Source organism: Ranitomeya variabilis, chromosome 8 (assembly GCF_051348905.1).
Source record: "Ranitomeya variabilis isolate aRanVar5 chromosome 8, aRanVar5.hap1, whole genome shotgun sequence".
NCBI lineage: Eukaryota > Metazoa > Chordata > Amphibia > Anura > Dendrobatidae > Ranitomeya > Ranitomeya variabilis.
Window position 1 is genome coordinate 36,323,375 of NC_135239.1, and position 22,185 is coordinate 36,345,559.

The 22,185-nt window shown below is 45.2% G+C and overlaps 2 protein-coding genes and 2 non-coding genes across 8 annotated transcripts in view; 3 read left to right on the forward strand and 1 right to left on the reverse strand.

Moving 5' to 3' along the window:
* CENPL (centromere protein L) overlaps nucleotides 1–15,628 on the reverse strand; it is a 32,487-nt gene extending 16,859 nt beyond the window's left edge. The window contains exon 1 of the mRNA XM_077277810.1: nucleotides 15,607–15,628. The gene's annotated coding sequence lies outside the window, so the exon portion shown is untranslated. The remainder of the gene's footprint in view (nucleotides 1–15,606) is intronic.
* DARS2 (aspartyl-tRNA synthetase 2, mitochondrial) lies at nucleotides 37–22,017 on the forward strand. 5 transcript variants are annotated; one of them, XM_077277803.1, is made up of 18 exons: nucleotides 37–149; nucleotides 1,648–1,794; nucleotides 1,876–1,975; nucleotides 2,435–2,501; nucleotides 8,761–8,862; nucleotides 10,026–10,121; nucleotides 10,231–10,354; nucleotides 11,914–11,960; nucleotides 12,465–12,571; nucleotides 15,423–15,492; nucleotides 16,308–16,487; nucleotides 16,895–17,002; nucleotides 18,067–18,129; nucleotides 18,795–18,947; nucleotides 19,042–19,260; nucleotides 19,549–19,659; nucleotides 19,855–19,930; nucleotides 20,761–22,017. In XM_077277803.1, the coding sequence occupies exons 1-18, from the start codon at nucleotides 104–106 to the stop codon at nucleotides 20,919–20,921; spliced, it is 1,977 nt and encodes a 658-aa protein (XP_077133918.1). In that variant the 5' UTR covers nucleotides 37–103; the 3' UTR covers nucleotides 20,922–22,017. The 5 variants fall into 5 exon arrangements, with proteins under 5 accessions (XP_077133918.1, XP_077133923.1, XP_077133921.1 ...); XM_077277808.1 differs by having other exon boundaries at nucleotides 114–233; XM_077277806.1 differs by having other exon boundaries at nucleotides 122–233; nucleotides 1,505–1,794.
* On the forward strand, nucleotides 10,530–10,663 carry LOC143788989 (small Cajal body-specific RNA 3). The gene has a single exon (XR_013218805.1).
* Nucleotides 12,127–12,260, forward strand: LOC143788990 (small Cajal body-specific RNA 3). Its single transcript, XR_013218806.1, has one exon.
* Nucleotides 22,018–22,185: the final 168 nt, after the last annotated feature.

Genomic DNA, 22,185 nt, shown 5'->3' on the forward strand with positions numbered 1-22,185 from the left:
AATTATCGCAGCCCGAAGCGAACACGCACGAGGCTTGGAACGCAAACCAACTCCAAACGACGAAATCGAAGAACCTTTGGCCTCTGCGAACGCCCTGACTGAAATGTGTTTGGTTCTAATGGGGCACGTGACTGCTCGAGCTCTAGCAGGTTTGATTGCGCCTGGGTCAGGGTTGGTTTCACAAGGACATCATCCACTCGCCCGGCGGCGGTGGCGGCGGCGGCATGTGACAGGTCAGTGCGGGAAGACGCCGCTCGGTCTGCTACATCTAAAATATACCCCCCCCGACCACAGGTTGTGTGCAGCACTGCAGCTCGGTTCTGTTCACTCCCCTGCAATACCAGGTACAGCCAGTGCACAGAGGGGCGCTGTTACTAGCAGAGACCACCATGTCCTCATCCTGGACATTGCCGAAAACGTCTTGCCTTACAAAAGCTATAACTTCTTTCTTATTTGCTTTTCAGTTAATATTTGTTTCAGTTCTTATTTTTCGGGGTCCGGGCTGTCGTTCTTATGGCTACCACTTTGGGGTTCTACAATTTTCGAATCCTTTTTTTATTATTTTTATTTTTTATTATTACATTTTTGGGGAGGTGAAGTAATTGAAACACTGTGATTCTGCACTTCTGATTTCACCTCATTCCACTGTTCACCGTTTGATTTAAATATTATAATATTAGTTCAGTTATGCAGGCGGCAGTGAGGAGTATGGGAAGTTTTATATTCTGGAGATCTTAGCTACATCCTGGACAAGGGGCAGAGATAGATATATGTATATATTTACATTCTGGAGAAGGGGCAGCTATATGTACATATATATATATACTGGAGAAGGGGCAGCTATATATATATATATATATATATATATATATATATATATATATATATATATATATATATATATACTGGAGAAGGGGCGGCTATATATATATATATATATATAGCCGCCCCTTCTCCAGTATATATATATATATATATACACTGGAGAAGGGGCGGCTATATATATATACATTTACATTCTGGAGAAGGGGCAGCTAGATAGATAGATAGATATGTATATATATATCTATATCTCTGTACAGAAAGTTTTAGGCATGCTGCGAAGTAAAAATACTTTGGAAAACAGAAATGATAATAGTTTATTGATGAACAAAATATAAAAAGTGAATGAACAAAAGAGAAATGTAAATCCCATCAATATTTGGTGTCTGTGGTCGGTTCTCCGAGATGTTTGGAACAACCTTCCTGCCGAGTTCTTATAAAACCTGTGTGCAGTAACTGGAAGAAGTGATGAAGACAAAGGGCGGTGACACCAAAATTGATGGGATTGTTCTATTTTGTTCACTTTCTATTTTGTTCACTGATAAAAATAATCTAGTAACACTTCTATTTTCTAAAGATTTTTATTGTGGAGCAATTTTTACACACCTGCCTAAAAGTTTTGCTCAGCACTGTGTGTGTATGTATAAATATAATATATTATTATAATATTCTATAATTGCAGTGTATTGTACACGGACCTCTCACCATTAAGCTCAGGCTGCTCGTCCATGCTCTCTCCTGTCAGTCCTTGATGGGACGTCTTCCTCGTATCTGCGCCATCCTTCTTCCTTTGTAGGATCCAGGACTCGTTCCATTGTTTTATAGGGCAGATAATGGCTCTTCGTACCGGTGTGAAACTGTTTTTGAGCTGCAGCTTCTTACGGAGACGACCGGGGATGAGAACATTGTGTGTAACGCATCGGAGCAATGCTGGGAGTATCCCCACAAGTCACCAGCCCCCCAGGACCTCCGGTAATGGACATGTGATAATACACGGACTGTGTATTATATATGTGTATATATATTTATTACCTTCTTTACTATTTCTATCAGATTTCAGCAGCTTCGCCTTCCGATCTCACACGTGCGGTGAGCTGCGCCCGGCTCATGTGGGGCAGGAGGTGACGTTGTGCGGATGGCTCCAGTATCAGAGGTGAGACAGCGGAGTATTTTAGGTTTTTAATAGTTATTTTGGTTATAGTTTTTGCTTTTTTTCCAGAGTTTCAGTTCTGCTAAATCTCTCTGAAGACATCCAAGTCATTAAATAACGAGACTCTGATATCGTTAGTATTGGGCATTTAGGTGACTAAGGAGCTAACCACGGATTATACTGCGACATCACAGTGCGGTCACGTGGTAGCACCCAGCTTACCATATGTGAGGCACATCCGTTGTCAAAATCCCAGACATGCCGGGTTTTCCATGCACATAGCAAATGTAAAATGGTCCTCTTGGTAGCAAGCCACAAACACTTTATGGAAACCATTGCATCTTAGCATTTTTCTTTCTGTAAAATACCTAAAAATTGGTGTATCCGTCCATCTCATGCACTAATAATGTTTAGTGACCGCTCCGTCCCGTTATTGATAGGTGTTCTGTATTTCTTTTGCAGACATGATCTATTTCTCGTGCTCAGAGATTCTCACGGTCTGATCCAGGTTGTTCTTCCTTCTGATGAAGTAAGTGATGTATTGGTTGGGACTCTGGAAAGTCATAGATGATTATCACAAAAGGGGTCGTCCGCTACATAAAGATTGATAGAAGAGCAAAACTATAACTGAAATATTAAGGACAGGATATAAGAGCCTAAGTACTGGCCCAGCTGTTGTGAATTCTGTTTTTGGCTCCCTCTGGTGGCTACTGGTGGTACTGGTTGACTTTGGTCTTGTGTTTCCAGTGCACCTGTTTTCATCAGGAAATTGGGAGTTTCCTATTTAGTCTGGCTTCTCAGTCACTCTAGTGCCGGCAATCAATGTTACCAGAGCATCTCTGTTGCTTGCTACCTGCTCCAAGTCTGCAATTCAGCTAAGTTGAAATCTTTGGCTTTTTGTGTTTGTTTTGTCCAGCATGCATTTATATTTCTCGTGCTGCTGGAAGCTCTAGTGATCTGAAATTACTACTCCGGTGTCATGAGTTGATAACGGAGTTAAGGTAGTTTCAGGATGGCTGCTTAGGGTTTTGAGGTAACCGCGAAGTCCTCTTTTGTATTTTCATCTATCTAGTCAGAGGGCCTCACTTTGCTGAATCTATATTCATACTGCGTTTGTGTTTTCCTCTTACCTAACCGTTATTACATGTGGGGGGCTACTATAACTTTTGGGGTTTCCCTGGAGGCAAGCCAGGTCTGTGTATTCCTCTTATAGGGGTAGTTAGCTCTCCGGCTGGCGCGAGGTGTCTAGGGATACAACGTAGGCACACCCCCTGGCTACTTTTATTTGCGTGTTAGGTTCAGCATCGCGGTTACCTGAGATACCATCTTCCTAGAGCTGGTCCGTTTTTGCCCATGTCCCTGCCATTGGGAATCATGACAGTATTGCCGGCCATAATGTATTAAAGGTATTGGCTAAAGAAGGTGAGAAAAAAGAAGTTTCTGACTCTTTTTTTTTTTTTTTTTTTTTTTACTCAGAGGTTCTGTCTAGCCATAATTGCAATCTGCTGTTTTTTTTTTTTTTCTCTCCTCTTAACCCCTGAATGGCTCAGATCTCTGCTGTTGAGAAATGGATATCCAGAGTTTAGCTTCTAATCTTAATACTCTTGCCTCTAAGGTTCACAATATCCAAGACTATGTGATACATGCTCCTATGTCTGAACCCAAGATCCCTATACCTGAGTTCTTTTCTGGAGATAGATCTCGCTTTTTGAATTTTAAGCACAATTGTAAATTGTATCTTTCTCTGAGATCTCGTTCCGCTGGAGACCCCGCTCAGCAGGTTAAAATTGTTATGTCCTTGTTGCGGGGTGACCCCCAGAATTGGGCATTTGCATTGGCACCAGGGGATCCTGCGTTGCTCAGTGTGGATGCGTTTTTTCTGGCACTGGGGTTGCTCTATGAGGAACCTAATTTGGAGATTCAGGCTGAAAAGGCGTTGCTAGCCCTCTCTCAAGGGCATGATGAAGCTGAAGTATATTGTCAAAAATTTCGAAAATGGTCTGTGCTTACTCAGTGGAATGAGTGCGCCCTGGCGGCGAATGTCAGAGAAGGTCTCTCTGACGCCGTTAAAGATGTCATGGTGGGGTTTCCTACGCCCACAGGTCTGAATGAATCCATGACTATGGCTATTCAGATTGATCGGCGTTTGCTTCTACTGTGGTGATTCTGCTCATGTTATATCAGCATGCTCTAAACGCACAAAAAAGGTTGATAAGTCTTTTGCAATTGGCACCTTACAGTCTAAGTTTATTTTGTCTGTAACTTTGATCTGTTCATTATCAACTATTACTGTGGATGCCTATGTGGATTCTGGCGCTTCCTTGAGTCTTATGGATTGGTCCTTTGCCAGACGTTGTGGGTTTAGCCTAGAGCCTTTGGAAGTTCCTATCCCTCTGAAGGGTATCGACTCCACACCTTTGGCTAGGAATAAACCACAATACTGGACACAAGTGACTATGTGTATGACTCCTGACCATCGGGAGGTGATTCGCTTCCTTGTGTTGCATAACTTGCATGATGTCTTAGTGCTTGGATTGTCATGGTTGCAAACTCATAATCCAGTCCTCGACTGGAAAACAATGTCTGTGTTAAGCTGGGGATGTCAGGGGGCTCATGGGGAAGTACCTTTGGTTTCCATTGCTTCATCTACTCCCTCTGAAATTCCGGCATTTTTGTCTGATTATGGTGATGTTTTTGAGGAGCCTAAACTTAGTTCTCTCCCCCCTCACCGGGATTGCGATTGTGCTATAGACTTGATTCCTGGCAGCAAGTTTCCCAAGGGTCGTTTGTTCAATCTATCTGTGCCTGAGCATGCTGCTATGCGAGAGTATATTAAGGAGTCCTTGGAAAAGGGACATATCCGTCCATCCTCATCCCCTTTAGGAGCAGGTTTTTTTTTCGTGGGTAAAAAAGATGGCTCCCTGAGGCCCTGCATTGATTATCGCCTGTTGAATAAGATTACAGTCAAATACCAGTATCCTTTGCCACTACTGACTGATTTATTTGCTCGTATTAAAGGGGCAAAGTGGTTCTCTAAGGTTGATCTTCGGGGTGCGTATAATTTGGTGCGGATCAAGCAGGGAGATGAGTGGAAAACTGCATTTAATACGCCCGAGGGCCATTTTGAGTATTTGGTAATGCCTTTTGGTCTTTCTAATGCTCCTTCAGTCTTTCAGTCCTTTATGCACGATATTTTCCGTAAATACCTGGATAAATTTATGATTGTGTATTTGGATGATATTTTGATTTTTTCGGATGACTGGGAGTCGCATGTTCAACAGGTTAGGAAGGTTTTTCAGGTTTTGCGGTCCAATTCTTTGTTTGTAAAGGGTTCAAAGTGCATTTTTGGGGTTCAGAAGATCTCCTTTTTGGGGTATATTTTTTCCCCTTCTTCTGTTGAGATGGATCCTGTCAAGGTTCGGGCTATTTGTGATTGGACGCAGCCTACTTCCCTGAAGAGTCTTCAGAAGTTCTTGGGCTTTGCTAATTTCTATCGTCGATTTATAACTGGGTTTTCAAGTGTGGTTAGACCTCTGACTGATTTGACTAAGAAGGGTGCTGATGTTGCCAATTGGTCCTCTGCGGCTGTGGAGGCCTTTCGGGAGCTTAAGCGCCGCTTTTCTTCTGCCCCTGTGTTGCGTCAGCCTGATGTTTCGCTCCCTTTTCAGGTTGAGGTTGATGCTTCCGAGATTGGAGCAGGGGCGGTTTTGTCGCAGAAAGGTCCCGATTGCTCAGTGATGAGACCATGTGCATTCTTCTCTCGAAAGTTTTCGCCCACCGAGCGAAATTATGATGTCGGTAATCGGGAGCTCTTGGCTATGAAGTGGGCATTTGAGGAGTGGCGTCATTGGCTTGAGGGTGCTAGACATCAGGTGGTGGTCTTGACTGATCACAAGAATCTGATTTACCTTGAGTCCGCCAGGCGTCTGAATCCTAGACAGGCGCGCTGGTCATTGTTTTTCTCTCTGTTTAATTTTGTGGTTTCATACTTGCCGGGCTCGAAAAATGTGAAGGCAGATGCTCTTTCTAGGAGTTTTGAGCCTGACTCCTCTGGTGATTCTGAGCCTACGGGTATCCTTAAGGATGGAGTGATTTTGTCTGCTGTCTCCCCAGACTTGCGACGTGCTTTGCAGGAGTTTCAGACTGATAGGCCTGATCGTTGTCCGTCTGGGAGATTGTTTGTTCCAGATGAGTGGACCAGTAGAGTCATCTCGGAGGTTCATTCTTCTGTGTTGGCGGGCCACCCTGGAATTTTTGGTACCAGAGATTTGGTGGCCAGGTCCTTCTGGTGGCCTTCCCTGTCTCGGGATGTGCGTACCTTTGTACAGTCTTGTGATGTTTGTGCTCGGGCCAAGCCTTGCTGTTCTCGGGCTAGTGGATTGTTGTTGTCCTTGCCTATTCCGAAGAGGCCGTGGACGCACATCTCTATGGACTTTATCTCGGATCTCCCGGTTTCTCAGAAAATGTCCGTCATTTGGGTGGTGTGTGACCGTTTTTCTAAGATGGTTCATTTGGTACCCTTGCCCAAATTGCCTTCTTCATCGGAGTTGGTTCCTTTATTTTTTCAGAATGTGGTTCGCTTACATGGTATCCCGGAAAACATCGTGTCTGACAGAGGATCTCAATTTGTGTCTAGGTTCTGGCGAGCGTTCTGTGCCAGGATGGGCATTGATTTGTCTTTTTCATCTGCGTTCCATCCTCAGACTAATGGCCAGACGGAGCGAACTAATCAGACCTTGGAGACGTATTTGAGGTGTTTTGTGTCTGCTGATCAGGATGATTGGGTCGCCTTTTTGCCGTTGGCAGAGTTTGCCCTCAATAATCGGGCCAGTTCTGCTACTCTGGTTTCTCCTTTCTTTTGCAATTCAGGGTTTCACCCTCGTTTTTCGTCTGGTCAGGTGGAGTCTTCGGATTGTCCTGGAGTGGATTCTGTGGTGGATAGACTGCACCGGATTTGGAGTCATGTGATGGACAATTTGAAGTTGTCTCAGGAGAAGACTCAGCTAATCGTCGTCGTCGTGTGGGTCATCGTCTCCGTGTTGGAGACTTGGTGTGGTTGTCTTCTCGTTTTGTCCCTATGAAGGTCTCTTCTCCTAAGTTCAAACCTCGGTTCATAGGTCCTTATAGGATTTTGGAGATTCTTAATCCTGTATCTTTTCGTTTGGACCTTCCAGCATCTTTCACCATTCATAATGTTTTCCATAGGTCGTTGTTGCGGAGGTACGAGGTACCGGTTGTTCCTTCTGTTGAGCCTCCTGCTCCTGTGCTGGTGGAGGGTGAATTGGAGTATGTTGTGGAGAAGATTTTGGACTCTCGTATTTCCAGACGGAGACTTCAATATCTGGTTAAATGGAAGGGATACGGTCAGGAGGATAATTCTTGGGTGACTGCCTCTGATGTTCATGCCTCTGATTTGGTTCGCGCCTTTCATAGGGCGCATCCAGATCGCCCTGGTGGTTCTCATGAGGGTTCGGTGCCCCCTCCTTAAGGGGGGGGTACTGTTGTGAATTCTGTTTTTGGCTCCCTCTGGTGGCTACTGGTGGTACTGGTTGACTTTGGTCTTGTGTTTCCAGTGCACCTGTTTTCATCAGGAAATTGGGAGTTTCCTATTTAGTCTGGCTTCTCAGTCACTCTAGTGCCGGCAATCAATGTTACCAGAGCATCTCTGTTGCTTGCTACCTGCTCCAAGTCTGCAATTCAGCTAAGTTGAAATCTTTGGCAAAATGAAGACCGCGCTCACGGGATATATTTAAAATGGTTTAGTTGAAATCTTTGGCTTTTTGTGTTTGTTTTGTCCAGCATGCATTTATATTTCTCGTGCTGCTGGAAGCTCTAGTGATCTGAAATTACTACTCCGGTGTCATGAGTTGATAACGGAGTTAAGGTAGTTTCAGGATGGCTGCTTAGGGTTTTGAGGTAACCGCGAAGTCCTCTTTTGTATTTTCATCTATCTAGTCAGAGGGCCTCACTTTGCTGAATCTATATTCATACTGCGTTTGTGTTTTCCTCTTACCTAACCGTTATTACATGTGGGGGGCTACTATAACTTTTGGGGTTTCCCTGGAGGCAAGCCAGGTCTGTGTATTCCTCTTATAGGGGTAGTTAGCTCTCCGGCTGGCGCGAGGTGTCTAGGGATACAACGTAGGCACACCCCCTGGCTACTTTTATTTGCGTGTTAGGTTCAGCATCGCGGTTACCTGAGATACCATCTTCCTAGAGCTGGTCCGTTTTTGCCCATGTCCCTGCCATTGGGAATCATGACACCCAGCATCTCCTGCGATTGTCCCATGGCAGTGTTCCATTTATCTGTCAGACATGTTTATTTTCAATCTGAGTTAAGTAAACACTCTAGGTGTTGTAGTCACACACTTGTTCTAGCGCCCCCTGGTGTTCTTTTTAGAATGTCCACCGAGCGCGACCATTCTGGTGGTCAGACATGCTCAGTAGCTCAGCCCCATCGCTCAGATCCTCTTGTCTATAAGTGATGGAGAGATTACTGATCTTGTGCAGCCGATAATAGAAGCGGCTTCTCTCCAGCAGTGATGGAGAACCTGGCTTCATGTATGCAAAAAAAAACATTATTTAGAGCATGCTACAATTTGGGGAAAACAAAAATTAACTCACACCCCTCCTAAAGTGCAAAGCCTTCAGGCCAGAAACCTACACATATTACTCTCATGAAACTCTTCTAAGGGTTAAATTGCTGCAGTGATGGAGTAGCCGGTATAAGTCCTAGCGTCTCTGATCGTTCTCTTTAGTGATCACTCCTCTGGGCTTTGTGTTACTAGGAAGGTTCCCGGCTAAAGGAAATGATGAGTGCAGTCCCATTGGAGTCTGTGCTGTTGGTAAAAGGGACGGTCATACCCCGACCATCGGGCCAAGAGAATCCGGTGAGTCTGTTCACAATATACTGACAATAGTACAGACATTATATGGAGAAAAGTACAAGTCCACGTGTCCTAATCATTGAATGTAGGTTCTTCATCCGGCCCCATCGCCCTCGGTGTATAACATCCAGCCCTCACCAATGCCGTCTACTAATGTGCTGGAACTGCTGGTGCGGAGCTCACTGATAATAGGTCCTGTAATAGGAGACACCGGGGTAACAAGTCCGTACATGACATTTCCTCCTAAACCTTACCCCATCACCTGTGACTGATGTTATTGAGAAGTGGAAGGAACCGCAGCAACTCAGCCATGAAGTGGAGACCCCGTAATGTTATAGAGCGGGGGGCCGAGTGTTGAGGAACAGAGGGCAGAAAAGTCACCAACGCTCTGCTGACCCCATAACTGCACAGTCCAGACCTCCTCTGGTAGTAACACCAGCATAAACACTGCGCCCCCGCCAGGAGCTTCATGGCCGTGCAGCTGTATACAGCCTTACATCACCAAGCACAATGCTGAGCGTTGGATAAAGTGGTGTAAAGTCACCACCACTGGATTCTGGAGGAGACATGTTCTGTGCAGTGACGGATCACACCTCTTTATGTGGTGTCTGGAGGAATCTTTGTTTGACAAATATAAGGAGAACGTTAACCCCTGCATTGTGCCATCTGTAATATTTAATATTAATCTTTTAACCAGACATCTTGGACAATTTTAGCTTCCATTTTTGTGGGAACAGTTTGGAGAAGACCCTTTTCTGCTCCCCATGACTGTCCTAAGTGCACAAGGTCCATGTAGTCATGGTTGGTGGAGTTTGGTATGAAGAACATGACCGGCCGCACAGCTCCTTTGAGATGACCTAGATCGGAGATTGTGAGCCCGGCCTCCCCCCAACATCAGGGTCTGACCTCACAAATTCTCCTCTGGATGAAGGGGCAGAATCCCACCGACACAACCCAAAATCATGTAGAAATCCTTCCCAGAAGAGCGGGAGCCGTTATAGCTGCTGAGTCCATATTAATGTGTATGGATGTAGATTGGGGGTCAGAGATTATCCTGTGGTGTAATGTGGGGGCACATACTTCCGTCCATATAGTAAATGACGAGCGGTAATCTTATCACCTACATCTGTGCGATCCGCTGACGTTTGCTTCATTTTGTTTTTTAGAAAATGGCCACAGGAGAGATTGAAGTTAAAGCCAAGAAGGTCCGCGTCCTGAACGCCTGCAGGAAGCTGCCGTTTGAGATTAAAGACTCTGTGAAGGTTCATTGTTGCTGTAAATGTTCCCTTACGCTCTGCTTAATATTTCTGCGCTGATTTCTCACACTCCGGCACCAAGTGATATCATCAATCCATTGCTTTCTTCTTTTAGAAATCGGAGTCGCTGAGAATGCAGTACCGATACCTGGACCTGCGCAGCGCCCAACTCCAGCACAACCTCCGGCTCCGGTCCGCCATGGTCATGAGGATGAGGGAGTATCTGTGCAATCAGCACGGTAAGCGCCACCACTACATACTGCACCCTGTGCGTCCGTGCTGCAGAGCAAAGATACGCAGGCTGCCCGCTGTACGTGAGCTCGTCCTGTCCGGGCACCAGTGACGAGAGACCCGGAGATGCTTCTCAGCATCTCCAGGAGACACGGCCATGACAGTAACACATAATTACCAGCGTTTGGAAGCCGAGAGACTCCTCGTGTGCAGGCGCAGTGTCTGCCCGCGGTACCAGGCTTCCTATAGTAATGTCCTGGAGATCTCTGTCTGGTACTGCACAGCGCGCAGAGCCGGATCGTTCCTCTCCAGACACCAAAGGTACAAGGAAGATTGTCTCTATAAACATTTCACTTTTCAGTAAGTTTGTATTAAAAATGTTGCACTATTTGTTTTTTACAGCCTCTATGTATCACCGTGCAAAGCAGTCTGCAGAATGAGTTACCAGTGAGTCCATCAGTGAGCTCCTAATGATGGCAGAGCTCTCCTGAGCCATCTTCTATATAGAAATCAGCATAGAAGTTACAGATCCTTCCATCAGGACAAGGTCTCGCTGATAGATTCACTGCTAACTTATTCTGCATGCGTCTGTGTACAGTGATACATAGAAGCTGTAGAAGTCTAAAATGCTGAAATACAGTTGCAAAAATATGATTTTAGTAAGAAACAGATACATTTAAGTAAGTCCTCTAAGCCGGTGTGTAGTCCCAGAGACGCGCGGACTGACATGGCCGGCTACGGAGAAGTTTGACATGGAACTAACAAATAAGCTTGTGGCCCAGGTTCAGCTTGCAAGACATTAATGTCACCACCTGGCCCTGTCATAGCATTGCTTACGAGAGGTTTTAAAGGATGTTGTTTTTTTTGTTTTGTTTTACTAAACTGCACAAGTTAACAAAAAATGTGCAGTTTTCCGCAGTGATGACCCTGTTAAATGATTTTGATTTTTTTTTTTTAAATAACGGATTTAAAAATGTTTAACTTTGTAGCTTTTACAGTTTCTTTACCTTCTTGGACATTGCTGACTACAGAATGAGTTAACTGAGAATCCATAAGTGGAGAGGTTGTCATTGTTATCTTCTTTTTTTTTTTTAAATGTTTGTTATATACTGTCATGCAAAAACGAGATATATTATAACATTGTTAATAATCAGAGTTCTTGTAAAAAACTGGAAACGGTCATTTTGAAAGGTTAAACTATTCTTGTATTATCCAATTTATCAACAATAATTTCTTAGCTATCTTTTAATGATGACGTCAGATTTGTGACCACAGAACACGTCAGAGTTGAGCCGAACTGTAAAACAGATGAGAATTACCGCACAATCTCTCCATCAGAACGAGCTCACTGATGGATTCTCAGTTGACTCATTCTGCAGTCCGCATTGTGCAGAGAAGCTGTCTCTTAATAGCCAAGTGGGACATAGTTTTTAATGACCCCAATTGAGAAAATTGCAGTTTAAAAAAAAAAAAAAGTGTCCTCTGTCCCTGACTTTTCAGTATTTGCCCACTAGATGTATGTGTTATTTATATGCTAATGTGACGCTTCACTAATCCTTTGTTTTAGGCTTTGTGGATGTGGAGACTCCCACCCTGTTCAAGAAAACTCCTGGGGTATGTATGTGCTGTGCACCAGGGGGTATGTATGTGCTGTGCTCCGGAGACTGCCGTGATGGCTGTGTGGTTACATCCTGCCATTTGTGAATGAATAGACCGCTGGAGACCCCGGTTCGAATCCCGGTAACGACTGATGAGTGACAGTAACACATAATTTCCAGCCTGTGGAAGCCGAGTGACTCCTCGTGTGCAGGTGCAGTGTCTGCCCGCGGTACGAGGCTTCCTATAGTAATGTCCTGGAGATCTCTGTCTGGTCCTGCACAGCGCGCAGAGCCGGATCGTTCCCCTCCAGACACCGTGTACACAACTTTTCATACACAGAAACCTTGTTTTGTATCTCACCAGTAGGATTCATAGCTCGGCTTAAGTAGCAATTCCCTGCCATGAATAAGGGAGTGATATCATGGTCACCTGTCACTTCTCAGGGCGGTGATGGCGGGGCACGGACGGGTGCAAACACCCAGAATGTCGCGTATCAGTTGTGGGTTCTGTTTGTTTCAGGGAGCGAAGGAATTCTTGGTGCCGACACAGGAGCCTGGCAAGTTCTACTCCTTACCCCAGAGCCCACAGCAATTCAAGCAGCTGCTTATGGTCGGCGGCCTGGACAGGTAAGAGGGTTGTATGCAGCCTGAAGCGCCCCCTGGTGTCTGATTATAGAAATGTGCTGAAGCGCCCCCTGGTGTCTGATTATAGAAATGCACTGAAGCGCCCCCTGGTGTCTGATTATAGAAATGCACTGAAGCGCCCCCTGGTGTCTGATTATAGAAATGTGCTGAAGCGCCCCCTGGTGTCTGATTATAGAAATGTGCTGAAGCGCCCCCTGGTGTCTGATTATAGAAATGTGCTGAAGTGCCCCCTGGTGTCTGATTATAGAAATGCACTGAAGCGCCCCCTGGTGTCTGATTATAGAAATGCACTGAAGCTCCCCCTGGTGTCTGATTATAGAACTGCACTGAAGCGCCTCTTGGTGTCTGATTATAGAAATGTGCTGAAGCGCCCCCTGGTGTCTGATTATAGAAATGCACTGAAGCGCCCCCTGGTGTCTGATTATAGAAATGCACTGAAGCGCCCCCTGGTGTCTGATTATAGAAACAGGAAAGATATATATCTTGGTACCGTGTTAGCCAGTAGATAGAAAAATGTTTAGAATTGAGAGTCCTCAGTGGTTGATACCTTTTAATGGCTAACTGAAAAGATGGTAACAAATTGCAAGCTTTCGAGACTACATACGTCTCTTCATCAGGCAAAGACTAAAACAAATTCTGAAGAATCACATATTTATGCACAACATAGTATAGAAAAAAAAAAAAAAAAGGGAGAGGGTAAAAAAACCATGGTTACAGAAATGCACTGAAGCGCCCCCTGGTGTCTGATTATAGAAATGCACTGAAGCGCCTCCTTGTGTCTGATTATAGAAATGCACTGAAGCTCCCCCTGGTGTCTGATTATAGAAATGCACTGAAGCGCCCCCTGGTGTCTGATTATAGAAATGTGCTGAAGCGCCCCCTGGTGTCTGATCATAGAAATGCGCTGAAGCGCCCCCTGGTGTCTGATTATAGAAATGTGCTGAAGCGCCCCCTGGTGTCTGATTATAGAAATGCGCTGAAGCGCCCCCTGGTGTCTGATTATAGAAATGCGCTGAAGCGCCCCCTGGTGTCTGATTATAGAAATGCACTGAAGCGCCTCCTTGTGTCTGATTATAGAAATGCACTGAAGCGCCCCCTTGTGTCTGATTATAGAAATGCACTGAAGCTCCCCCTGGTGTCTGATTATAGAAATGCACTGAAGCTCCCCCTGGTGTCTGATTATAGAAATGCACTGAAGCGCCCCCTGGTGTCTGATTATAGAAATGCGCTGAAGCTCCCCCTGGTGTCTGATTATAGAAATGCACTGAAGCGCCCCCTGGTGTCTGATTATAGAAATGCGCTGAAGCGCCCCCTGGTGTCTGATTATAGAAATGCGCTGAAGCTCCCCCTGGTGTCTGATTATAGAAATGCACTGAAGCTCCCCCTGGTGTCTGATTATAGAAATGCACTGAAGCGCCCCCTGGTGTCTGATTATAGAAATGCACTGAAGCTCCCCCTGGTGTCTGATTATAGAAATGTGCTGAAGCGCCCCCTGGTGTCTGATTATAGAAATGTGCTGAAGCTCCCCCTGGTGTCTGATTATAGAAATGCACTGAAGCGCCCCCTGGTGTCTGATTATAGAAATGTGCTGAAGCTCCCCCTGGTGTCTGATCATAGAAATGTGCTGAAGCGCCCCCTGGTGTCTGATTATAGAAATGTGCTGAAGCTCCCCCTGGTGTCTGATCATAGAAATGTGCTGAAGCGCCCCCTGGTGTCTGATTATAGAAATGTGCTGAAGCGCCCTCTGGTGTCTGATTATAGAAATGTGCTGAAGCGCCTCCTGGTGTCTGATTATAGAAATGTGCTGAAGCGCCCCCTGGTGTCTGATTATAGAAATGCTCTGAAGCGCCCCCTGGTGTCTGATTATAGAAATGCACTGAAGCGCCCCCTGGTGTCTGATTATAGAAATGCACTGAAGCTCCCCCTGGTGTCTGATTATAGAAATGCGCTGAAGCGCCCCCTGGTGTCTGATTATAGAAATGTGCTGAAGCTCCCCCTGGTGTCTGATTATAGAAATGCGCTGAAGCTCCCCCTGGTGTCTGATTATAGAAATGCGCTGAAGCGCCCCCTGGTGTCTGATCATAGAAATGTGCTGAAGCGCCTCCTGGTGTCTGATTATAGAAATGCACTGAAGCGCCCCCTGGTGTCTGATCATAGAAATGCGCTGAAGCGCCCCCTGGTGTCTGATTATAGAAATGCACTGAAGCGCCCCCTGGTGTCTGATTATAGAAATGCACTGAAGCGCCCCCTGGTGTCTGATTATAGAAATGCACTGAAGCTCCCCCTGGTGTCTGATTATAGAAATGCGCTGAAGTGCCTCCTGGTGTCTGATTATAGAAATGCTCTGAAGCGCCTCCTGGTGTCTGATTATAGAAATGCTCTGAAGCGCCCCCTGGTGTCTGATTATAGAAATGCACTGAAGCTCCCCCTGGTGTCTGATCATAGAAATGCACTGAAGCGCCCCCTGGTGTCTGATTATAGAAATGTGCTGAAGCGCCCCCTGGTGTCTGATTATAGAAATGCTCTGAAGCTCCCCCTGGTGTCTGATTATAGAAATGCACTGAAGCGCCCCCTGGTGTCTGATTATAGAAATGCTCTGAAGCGCCCCCTGGTGTCTGATTATAGAAATGTGCTGAAGCGCCCCCTGGTGTCTGATTACAGAAATTTGCATAATAAGTTATATATCGAATATTAAATCCGTCTCCAGTATTGCAGGGTGTAAGTGTTCGCCGATCCCCAGTACCTCCATGGTCTCTCTTGTAGTCTTACAATTAAATGTGCTGTAAGAATTCATTGGTACAGATGCAAATAAAATAATATAATGTATTGTTAGGTACTTCCAGATAGCCCGTTGTTATCGAGATGAAGGGTCGAGACCGGACCGACAGCCGGAGTTCACGCAGGTAAATGATATAAATGGATATAGTGCGTATTACATACAGGCCGCGTCATAATCCAGGAGAACTGCACCGAGTGATAGACATTAAAGGCGTATTCCCGTTACATTAGGTTATTACCTATATCCACACGATAACGTCTACAGTGCTGGTGGTCCTGCCGCTGAGACCCCCACCAATTGCAGGAACCGCACTCTGCTTTCTCCTGAGTTGCCATAGAGATAGAATGCAGCGGCGGTCGGGCTTGTGCACTGCACTATCATTCAGACAGGGGACAACGGGTTCTGTTTCTGTGAGTTTCAGCAGCTGGACCCCACAAATCTAGAATTTATCCCCTATCCCGAGGGTCAGTAATAACGTATTGTAACCAGAATACCCCTTTAACAATGTTCATCTACCACCTGCCTCTTCTGATGTCTGGTATATAGCTGTTCACCACATGTTGCAATGGATAGAGGGTGACCCCACCGACACCCGCTTATCTCCTGGCATTGACCTCTAGCATGCTGGTCCGTGTTTTCCTTCACATCTGCCACCCGTGGACAGTTTAGAGGTTGCTCTTCACCTTCGTCCCAGTTCACGCCTGTGTCGACTCTGAACTGCAATGTGAACGGGGCGTAAGGTTGTGGGAAAATCCCGCTGATGTAACTGTTGTGTCTGGGCAGTATTAACTCAGTCATCTGGCTTCCTCCTTGTGTTCACACCTTTATGATTCACAATTTACTCCCAAACGCCCTGTAAAAAAAAACCTAAAGCCTTTTCTAAAGTAAGTTACAGAACTTTTTGTGCATCTAATGCATTTGGCACTTTTTGTTCCTAAGGTTGATATCGAGATGTCTTTTGTGGACCAGCTGGGGATCCAGAGGTTGGTGGAGGGCTTATTGCGGTACTCATGGCCTGAAGAAAAAGGAACTCTACGTGACCCATTCCCAGTGATGTCCTACGCGGAGGCCATGAGCAGCTATGGAGTAGATAAGCCCGACACTCGCTTCCAAATGAAGGTAACATGATGCTTATACCACACTGATATGTGAACAGAAATGGCTGCGGACCTAAAAAATATTAGGACCATCCAGACTCTGGCCATCCAGATGCTGACCCTGGCCATCCAGATGCTGACCCTGGCCATCCAGATGCTGACCCTGGCCATCCAGATGCTGACCCTGGCCATCCAGATGCTGACCCTGGCCATCCAGATGCTGACCCTGGCCATCCAGATGCTGACCCTGGCCATCCAGATGCTGACCCTGGCCATCTTGTTTTTATATATATAACATAGACTGAACAATATTGATGTGTATCATACAGATGTTATCCTGCTGGAGTCATGTATGAAAGTCCTGTACAATGCCCGGGATGAGCCTTATAATGGAGGATTCCTTATATAACAGTCCACTTTCTTCACCAGATCACCGATGTGACTGCGCAGATCAGGACCTTGTCTTTGGGATTTATAAAAGAAGCTCTCAGTAAACCCCAGGGATGTGTGAAAGCCATAAGGGTCCCAGATGGAGCGGTGAGTCCGCCACAGCGGAGCAGCCACATGTTTGTACTCTTAAGTGTACATAATAAAAAAATATATATATATATAATAAATATTATTTTTTTTCTTTTTTTTTTGATAAAGGGGTTGTACCCTTTTAAAAATGTTGCCTTCAGACTCTGTGGGAGGCAAAAGAAAATTAGACCGACCTGCCTCTTGACACTGCTCCGGTGATTGTGTGCAGCAATGAAGTCACACTACAGCGCTGCAGTCAATCTCTGAACTCTGCAGTTTTTTTTCTTTGCGGCTCTGGAACAATAATCTTTGAAATGAGACAACCCCATTTAATATAATGGCCTCTATAAGAGGGACCTAAAAAGTGGAAGCCGTCAGCTCTACAGCTTCCTCTGATTCCCCATCTGTAGCCCTCTTTTGAGAAGTATATGTGAGGTCTTTAGGAAAACACCTGGGAATGATGACGCCTGCCCACGATCTCAGGCGGGAGAGCAGGTCATAGAGAAGAGTTACCTGTCAGTTACAGACAGGAGCGCGGGAGGGGAAAAAAAAGCCGGAGAGATGTAAGCACAGTCCAAGCCCCAGCACTTGTGAGCTTATTTGGGGCTTTCTTAGATTTCCTGTGTTTTTAAGAAAATCCACATTTACATTAGCCACAATGGTCATCAGACCCAGACACAGTCTTTAGTATCGAAGCATCTAATGAGCGTGTGCAAAGGTCATTGTAAAGGAAGGAGGAGCAGGAGAGCTGTGACATATTGTGATTGGTGAATCAACTGTGTAGAGGTGTTGCCTGTCACTGTAATCCTGCCTCTGATGATCATCAACCTGCTGAAAACTTCCTGAAAAGACAGCATTTATGAGGGTAAAACCCCCCCAAATAGGAGCCAGTGTGAAAATGACAAGATTACCTATTTCAGCAATCATAATAAATTAATAATTAACCCACACAGTCACAGAGATCAGCTCATCAGTGACCATAGCCGTCATGTATAATTTCTGTATCACGCAGTCCAGCGTTCACACTCTGTGGTGCTGCGTTCACATTTTATGTTTTGATCCCTGTTTTTTTATTCTTACAGATTTATCTAAAGGGAAAAGTATTGGATTCAATGTTGCAGATGATCAGGGACCAGTGTAAGCAGGTATAGTAACAGGTTACCCTGTATGTGCTGTTAATAACGTCTAAATGTGTGTAAATATCCAATCTTGTGGGTCAAATTAAACATTTTTGACCAGTTTTACAGTATTTGCATTTTTTTTTTTAAGGGAATTTTTCAGCAGTTTTTTTGCTGTTGAATGTGAGAGCAGCATAATGTAGGGGCAGAGAGCCTGATTCCAGGAATGTGGCACTTCTATAGTTTCAATACAGTCTGTGTTTTATCAGCATGAAATTCACTAGAGGACTACTTGTCTCGTGCCTCCTGGTCCAGCCACACCCCCACCTCTGATTGGCAGCTTGCTGACAGTATACACAGAAAGCTGCCAATCAGGGGTGTGGGCGGGGATTCTGACAACTGCTACATCTACAGTAGAGAAAACAGGGATTCTATCAAAAGTACTCCAAGCAGCCCAGTAAGTGACACATCGCTGGAATCAGGGTCTCAGCCCCTACATTATGCTACACTCAGATTCCATTGCAAACATTTACGGACAGATTCCCTTTAATATGTTATACATTGTTTTATTATTGAGACTAATGCTTAAACAGTATTGTGAGCACCCCCTACTGGTGGTGATGGAATTCTCACACTACTTCGTTCTCCCATGTATACAGCCATTACAGTATTACCGTATATATTTATTACAGGAGGTCCTGGCAGTTATAGTTGGATCTGATGGATCCTGGAGATCTTCTCTTGGGAAGAATCTCACTGAAGAACTTCAGAAAGCTCTTGCAGATGACTCTGGGGCCACGGCTGAAGATCTCCTCCTGCTGGCGGCGGGGCCACATGATGCAGCCGTGAGTGCCGACTCTGTATTACTGCCAGCCGTGGCTGGTGACGTGGTCCAGGGCAGAGAACGGCAATGGATTGTGTATCCTTTATCTCCCATAGTGCACTGCTTTAGGCAAGCTGCGCCTTGAAGTTGCCTCTCGGCTAGAAGAATGTGGGGTACCACTCCGGGACCCCAACACCTTCCACTTCTTGTGGGTAGTTGACTTTCCGCTCTTTCTCCCGAAAGAAGAGAATCCGGGGGAGTTGGAATCTGCTCATCATCCGTTCACTGCTCCCCACCCAGATGACATGGAGCTTCTGTACCAAGACCCAGCCAAGGTAAAGCTGTATGTGGATAGCCCCTCACCCCCCATGGACCCCGAAAGTCATGGAGTACTAAACCCAACCCCAATTTATGATCCGCCGTGCATGTGTTCTCAAGTCGTCTCCCGAGGTGTTACTGTCATCTCCCATGTGATCGGACATGTTGAAATCCCATATGCCTGACCCTTCTTTCCCTCGACACCCCCAGTGACAGCCGTCAGCGTAACAGGCCCTATGTATATTGGATCTGGCTCTTATCCTGGTGGAAGCCGCCATTTTTCTCACTGACTCCTTATTTTTCAGGTTCGCAGTCAGCATTACGACCTGGTCCTAAATGGGAATGAAGTTGGAGGTGGCTCAATACGTATTCACAACTCGGAATTTCAACGTTGGGTTCTTCAAGACGTCCTAAAGGTCAGAGATTTTCCTATTAAAGAAATATGTTGTCAGGAAAAAAAAAAGGATTTTTGGATTCGCCTTAAAATCCTTCCGGCTTTTGTATTATTTACCACGATCTTTATTAAAAAAATAAAAATGAGAAATCTTGCAGTTTTCACACTGGCGACTGGGATATTTATTCACCTACAACTTGTCTCCATGTTCCTGCAGGAAGATGCGACTCTCCTATCACACCTCCTAGAAGCGCTGGAGTCTGGAGCGCCCCCTCATGGTGGCATCGCGTTAGGTAATTGTCCAGCTCCGATCAGCAGGTGCCGCTGGAAGCGACACGTTTATGGAGAGGAGATGCGCACCTTTTTGTGACCTGATCGGCAGCACCCGCCATGATGTATGGTGGCGATACCAGCTGATCGTTGTAGGACCCCCACCAATCTTATAAGGACAGCCTATTCCTAGGATAGCCCGTCAGTATTGGGGTAGCGTCATACCTCCGTTTTTTCCACATTCGAGAAACTGACCGATTATTCTGATCAGACTTTGGCATCAGTTTTATTTCATATATGGAACGAAAAAAAAAATTCCAACTTTTCTAGAACATCAGTCTGTGAAAACTTTATTTTCTCACTGATTCGTAGACTTGTGTTGCCGATTTTGATTCGAACACTCTGATCAAAATTGGACATGTCACTTTTTTTTTTTTTTTCTCCTTGGACCACCAGACATAAACACAGCCCCTAAATAATTATATTTACAAGCGCTGTCCCATGAAAACTACAGCCGAGAAAATCGATTGTGTGCACGAGCACTAAAAGTAGTGGACTGTCTCTTTAAGGGTCTGTGCAAGAACCGCACATTTGGTGCTTGTAACAGCAATGGATCCCACCTGCCGAGGTCAGGAACGTCTTTCCAAAATAATTACTGATGTCACACTACAGAATGGTACCCCTGTTCTCTATATAAAAAAATATAGACTGGTGTGAATGGGAGATCTTTGGAGCCAGTGTTCGTGCTCTTGCTCCAAACTATTGTTCTATTTGCCTAGAGCTATTGCAGTCATCTGTTTAATATTTGCACCTATCTTTTAACCCATACATGACTGTTTTCCTCTATCTTTAGGATTAGATCGCCTCATTTCCGTTATTGTTGGAGCGCAGAGTATACGGGACGTCATCGCTTTCCCTAAATCGTTCCGAGGCCACGATCTGATGAGTAACGCACCGGACTATGTGTTGTCTGCGGATCTGGAGTCCTATCACATACAGGTCACGTCTAAGTAATGGAGCTGGGAACCATTGCTGCTGGGATAAGATGGACTGCTTTCCCGTGAGTGGTTCTTTGTTGTACACTGGGACCTTCCAGTTTACAATGGTGATCATCCGATGTAAGATGTGGAACGTGACGGCAAACACATTCCAAGTGAAGCGCACTTTATCATAGTTTTTAGGTGTGTCTCTTCCGGAAACCTGTTCTTGCAGAATTACATCATTCTTAAAAAGGGGCTGAATGCTGTAAAAGTGAATGTCTGAAAATCTACCTCCATTGTGGAAAACTGGGCTCCTTGGTCAGAATTGGTCTTCTGTAGGAGAGTTACATTGATTACAACGCTAATCTGCAAGCAAGAAGTAACCTGACTGTAGTGGCGCCTGTTGTCTGGGAGAGGTCGTCTGCTTAGTGCGGAAATTGCAGCTTTTTCGATGAATGGTGTAAGATCGATGGTGCCGTTATCAGAGCTGTATTTTTCTTGAAATACAAGTATATATAGATTTATTGATGAGGTGGCTGAAACTGTCAGGTCAATGTGTATAAAGGAAAGACCTAGATACAAAAAAAACAAAGACTAATACATTGTGTTTTGGGGGCAGATTTTTAATATTTTTTTTTTTCCCTCAAATTCATGAATTTGCCAAAAAACAAAAAAAATGGTCTTTTTTTCCTGTTTAACTGTTTTTGTGACTGTCGTGACAAGTCCCACATTTTGCAAAATGTCACAAATTGCTCAAAATATTCTGACTTTCATTACCTGCATTCCTTACCTTAGAGTGATTTATATTTGCACCTTTTTTAAAAGTTGCAAATGATTATTTAGGCAAAAACATCTGGAAACCTTTGAAGGAGTCGTCCACTACACAACAATGTCAAGCAAACAATTTGGCCAAGCAGCGCTGGTTTCACTCCCCCCTCTCTCCTTTGGAGAAATCAAGACATCTGGAGGAAGAGCGAGCAGTGGCTGCCATGTCAGCTGGAGAGGAGAGCGAGGGCAACGCTGACGAGATCCCCGGGAGAGTCAGTGCTGTCACTGGTGGAATGGCGCCTGAAGCGGAGGCGAATATAGGTGTTAGTATTTTACAGGGAGATTGGGAAGGGGTTGTCTGAGTAGTGGACAATCCCCTTAAAGGGAACCTGTCCCCCCCAAAATCGATGGTGAGGTAAGCTCACAGTCATCAGGGGCTTATCTACAGCATTCTGTAATGCTGTAGATAAGCCCCCGATGTTACCTGAAAGAGGAGAAAAAGACATTAGATTATACTCACCCAGGGGCGG

Bases quoted from the DNA above. Each gene is read 5' to 3' on its own strand.
- DARS2 (XM_077277808.1), top strand. From the start codon at position 119: ATGGGGCACGTGACTGCTCGAGCTCTAGCAGGTTTGATTGCGCCTGGG. The intron at 10,355-11,913 runs GTAAGCGCCACC...CCTTTGTTTTAG, and splicing joins GTATCTGTGCAATCAGCACG to GCTTTGTGGATGTGGAGACT. The intron at 16,488-16,894 runs GTAACATGATGC...TTTCTTCACCAG, and splicing joins ACACTCGCTTCCAAATGAAG to ATCACCGATGTGACTGCGCA.